General features: G+C 56.4%; 1 protein-coding gene across 1 annotated transcript; it reads right to left on the reverse strand.

Moving 5' to 3' along the window:
• Nucleotides 1-2,222: 2,222 nt before the first annotated feature.
• Nucleotides 2,223-4,285, reverse strand: OAZ1 (ornithine decarboxylase antizyme 1; the record flags this gene model as incomplete). The annotated part of the gene is given in 5 exon segments (XM_005858864.2): nucleotides 2,223-2,630; nucleotides 2,892-2,977; nucleotides 3,332-3,504; nucleotides 3,982-4,068; nucleotides 4,070-4,285. Coding segments are annotated over 5 exon segments (696 nt in total), but the record flags the coding sequence as incomplete, so codon positions are not given.
• Between the last annotated feature and the right edge of the window lie 759 nt (nucleotides 4,286-5,044).

Here is a 5,044-nt window from a genome sequence, read left to right on the forward strand (position 1 = left end):
GTAATACTCTTTGTAATACTTTAAGCAATAAAAAAAAAAAGAAAAAACAATATATAATTATATGTTTTCCGATGGTCTTAGGCGATACCTGTGAAAGGGTCGTTCGACCCTCAAAGCGGTTGCGACCCACAGGTTGAGAACCGCTGCTCTAGAGGCTCTGTGGTCTGGTGTCTGAGGGTGCACTGCCCGAGAGGTGCCCTAGAGCAGTCCCATGGGAGCACAGAGGCCCACAGACTTCGCCTAAGCCTTGGCCTTGCTGCTGCTGCAGCTGAGCACAGCCCTGGAGCACCTGGAGGCCTGGGCACATTCCTAGCAGAGCTGCGGCCAGGAAACCTGCTGCTGGGATGCCACGGGACTGCTCGGACTCCAGGGCCCTGTGCCTGCTGCTCTGGGTGCCCAGGAACTGCAGCTGGGCTGTCTGCTCGGCCCTGTGCCCCCGCGGACCCGGAACACCTGGCATCCCAGGCACTGCTCCACCCTGGCCAGAGCTGTGTGGCCGCCGAGCACTGCTGGGCCCTGGCTGCGGGTGTGCCATGCTCTGCTGGTCCTGCACCTAGTGGAGCAGGCCACTGGTGCGGAGGAGCCGAACCTGAAGGACTAGCTGAGCTGTGGATACCTGGCAGAGGCCATGAAGCCCTCACTGGGCCGCGCCCTGGCACTGCTGTGGGACTGACCCTCCGAGAGTGAGTGCCTGTTCCAGGGCCTCTGCACGAGGTAAGCACTCCTTCCAGGGTTGGGGCTGGTGGCAGTGCCTTCAAGAGGGTCGGTGCCCCCTTCCAGAAGGCTAGTGCACCCCTCCAATGCCTGCCCCCTTCTTTTGTTGGGTATTTAGGCCCACGTCCACCCCAAGAAGGCAGGTGTCCCCTTCCAGGGCTGAGGACTAAGGCCAGGGCCAGCGAGACTTTCTGATGCCAGGGCCACCTGCCCCTCTTCCCGGTGTGGACACCCCGTCCATCAATGTGTGTGGAACTCCTCCCCCCACCATCCAGCAGAAGCCAGGGTATCCTTCTAGTGCTGGGGTCTGATAATCCCGGTCTCCACAGCAGCAGAGCACGGACACTCCTTCCAGCGCCAGCACAGGTTGATGAACTGGCCTGCAAGACCCATCGGGGGACCTGAGGGAGTGAATGGGAACTGTTTATGCCTCTGAAAATGGACACAGGAGCCCGAGGGGTCCCACTGCTCTTGCCTGGGCCTCCAGTCATGCCTCCTTACTCCTCCTCCCCGAACAGGGTGATCCTGGAGGGACTGCTTCTAATCCCCAGCTATGACCAGCTCTGTACCTCCAAACCTTTGAAAACTGGCTCCATCACCCAGGTAGCTGAGTATCCCATCCCACCGTCTCCCAGCACCTTTCCTCCTGTCAAAGATGCCCCTTTGCAGCCTATTTCCCAGCCAAGGCCTGGATATGAATTTCCAGGCAATGCCCAGATGCAGCCAGCAGGTGGCGCCACGATGCTGCCATCTTGGGACTTGAGCACCACCTCGCCCCTCCACAGCAGGACCAGTCGCCCCCAGGAGTGCTCCTATTCCAGCATGGCATTGTGAGGCCCTCCCCAGGGGCAACTGGGCTGCACAGGGTCTGCACAGTTGCTAGAGGGGGGCCCACATCCACACACATCCATACCTCCCTGGTTAAGTCTCCCACAGGCCCCCCAGCTTCAGGCAGAGGTGAGGCCATTCAGGGAAGTGGAAGCCAGCCAGCCTCCAGCCTTGGTCACCCCAGGGAAGGGCACGGGACAGGGGACCTGAAGGTCCAAGGTGTGGGTGAGGTAGGGCATATTGCCATCCAGAGCTGCCTTGCTGAGGTGGCGGCAAAGTAGGGCCCCAGGATCCTGAAACCTGCCATGGAGCTGAGCCACTCAACACATCCCACAGAACCTGGTTGTGGCCAGACAAGAGACTAAGACATTGGCTTCCCACCCTGGGCCTGTTTCCTCTGTCAAGGGAGTTACTCAGCTCAGAATGCATCCATCACACACTTGCAAACAGCCCCAGGCCACACCAGAAAACTGAGGCCCCTCCAGGCCAACTTAACACCACTGAGCCCAGACAGATCTTAGACGTAATTTTTATTCAGATTTTTTCAAAGCAATAGAAGGGTAGATTAATACCTATCTTTCCAAGTTAAGACCTAAAACTGTTTCCAAAACTTCAAATAAGAAAACTCCTGCTTGAAGTACAAGGATAATCTGTATCACCTTAAACCAGCAATAAAAAAGTAAAATATAAACTTTTATTTAGAATTAAAGCAAATACTTCAGTATCACAAACACAATATTAAACTTCAAGAAATATACCGCTAATTTGGAGTGAGCATTTATTTGCACAATTACAACATGCGGACAAAACCCAGAAGAGGGGAGCAGGCCTGGCATTTGCACCCCAGTGCAGCAGTTGGTCACACCACCAGCACAAAGCGAGACACATGAAGGGGCTACGATCTGCGATGATCTGACAGTGGTGGCAGAGGTGAGGGTGCAGGTGGTGCAGCTGCTACTCGTCCTCGTCCGAAGACTCTCTCTCAAATGTGTAGGCCATGAAGCAAGCGTCGGGTCTCTTGGGGACAAGGGGATGCCCCGGTCTCACAATCTCAAAGCCCATAAAGCTGAAGGTTCGGAGCAGAGCGGCTGTGGAGGAAAACTGCATCTGAGCCCGCTGGCCTCCAGCACCCTGGGCTCTGTGCCCGCCCACCTTCACAGATGGCCCCTAACAGAAGCCTCCCAGGGGCTGCAGCAGTAACGGGCAGGGGGGAAAAACAGGCAGAGGAAGCTCAGCAGGGTCCCGTGAACAGCATGGCCAAGATCTGACAACAGGACCTTAGGCCACAGGTCTCCACCCCAGGTCTCCTTTCATCCCTGCAACAGCAGCTGGTGATGGTGGTCACCTACCTCTGTCATCACGGTTCTTGTGGAAGCAAATGAAGACATGGTCAGCATGCAGCTGCTCCTCAGCAAACTCGAGAAGAACTGCAAAGCTGAAGTGCAACTGTCAGAATCTGCCCACCCTCATGTGCCCCTCATAAGGGCCCAGCCTGCACCTCCACTTCTCTTAAAAGGCTTGATTGATGGGAGCACAACTTTCAGGTATAGACCTAGAGGCACCGGGGCTGGGTCATTCTGTGTGGAGGTTGAGCATCCCTGATCCCATCCCCTCAAAGCCAGGATCAATCCTAAGGGGCACCCCCAGATGTCCGTAAATATGGCCGTGCCCCCTGTGGAGATCTCCGGAAAACTGCTAGACCGCTACTCAAAACAGGGATGGCCGCCCGACTCTGGACTCTGGTTTCCCTCCTCCCCTAGGAGTGAGGACACAACAGGCTGGCCCTCACCTGTCTTTGCTCCCCTCTGGCAGAGCTCCGCCTGGGATCTCGATGTAGAGGCAGCTACTGCTCAGCACTGCTCTCCAGTTGATGTGTTTGGCATCTGTGAGCCTGGTCTGGACATTGAGAATTCTCGTCTTGTTATTAGACGTTAGTTCCTCTGTTACATTCAGCCTATTATCCTGTGAAAGGAAAGAACCAAGTTCAAACCTTTAGACATTAACCCCCACAGACTGAGTGGCCGATCTTCCTCCTCGATACCACAGTTTGGTAAACCCAGAAAAGCACCAAATCAACCAGTCACCCAGCCCCCTGCAATGATGTCTTCTGCATGCAGGGCTTCCCAGGCCTCTAGGGGAGGTGGCTGGAACCAGGGTCAGGGTGGGAGCCCCAGGCTGGGGCGAAACAGTTCACCAAGGGCTACTTTGGCTCAGTAAAGGGCCTGGGCTGCAACTTGCACCTATGTGTGTCCCCTGATCCTCAGATTCTGAGAATTCAATAAAATCGTGTAGTTAGAGTCCTAGCACACAGCAGGTGTACAAGAACTCTCCACTGCTCAGAAGCAGGGCTGCAGGTGTGGCGTGGCCAGGCCAGCCCAGCCCAGCCCAGCCCCCCACCCCCACCCCAAGGTCACAGAGCCCAGAGAGCCAGATACTTACGGAGTAAAATAAATTAGCTGAAAGATTGTGATCCCTCTGACTATTCCCTCGCCCACCTGGGATCTTCAGGGGTGGGTGAGGGACATCAGGAGCACCACTGAGGCCCTGGACCCAGGTTACTACAGCAGTTAAGGGAGACCCTGGAACTGGAGGAAAACGGGCTGGTTAGCGGTGTGGCCTTCACTGGCAGGACCCTGAGCTTCAGCCAGACCAAGCTGAAGGCCAAGGCGTTCCGGAGTCCCAGCCCGAGTGGTGCCCACCCGAGATCGCCCTCCCCAGTCCCATGCTTACACCGGTCAAGGGGTCAAAAATCAACAGCCGCCAGTCAGGGCAGCTCAAAAGCTCCACCCACCCCCTACCCTGAAATCGGAGAAACAAGCGGTTACTTAAAGGGGCCTTCTTGGGCCATGCTTGGATTACCAACCCAAAATTCCACTTAGTGCTGTCTTCCGTCCTTGAGTTATCTCAAGACAAAGACAAAGTCTCACTAACCCAATCCTACCTCCCCATCAAGTTTTACTTCCCACTTCTCACTCGGACCACTTCAGCTTCCCCCTTTCCATTTTGCAGTCTGTAGCAAAAATCGGAAATTCTAGCCCATTCTCAGAAGCCAGCAACATTTTGTGGGTCCACCACCGGCAGGGCGCGCTTAGGGGGAGAGGCCCGCGGAGGCGCCCCTCCCGCTGGACTCGGGATTGCGTCATCTCAGCAGCCTGCCCTGCGCCCCGGGGAGATTTTCACAATCGCGCAGTCGGGAGCGCCAGCAGCCATTTGCTGCGCAGTGTAAACAAGTCCCGAAGTCGCCTCCATTTTGCACGGCTCCTATCTGGGGCCCCTCAAACCCCTGCCCGCACGCTTCTCGGCTCAGGATCCCCCCGCTGCGGGGCTAGTGGAACCCCGGAGGTGGTGGTGGTGGTGGTGGGTGCCTAAGATCTTACCAACTACAAGTAGCAGACTTCACATCGGACCCCCGGCCCCTGGAAATGGGCACAACTACGTTCAACCAAAACATCTCTAACGAGGGGGCGGCAAGAAGGGCCAGGCCCGTAGCCCGCGGCGGGGC

The sequence above is a fragment of the Myotis brandtii genome, unplaced genomic scaffold, assembly GCF_000412655.1.
Source record: "Myotis brandtii unplaced genomic scaffold, ASM41265v1 scaffold122, whole genome shotgun sequence".
NCBI lineage: Eukaryota > Metazoa > Chordata > Mammalia > Chiroptera > Vespertilionidae > Myotis > Myotis brandtii.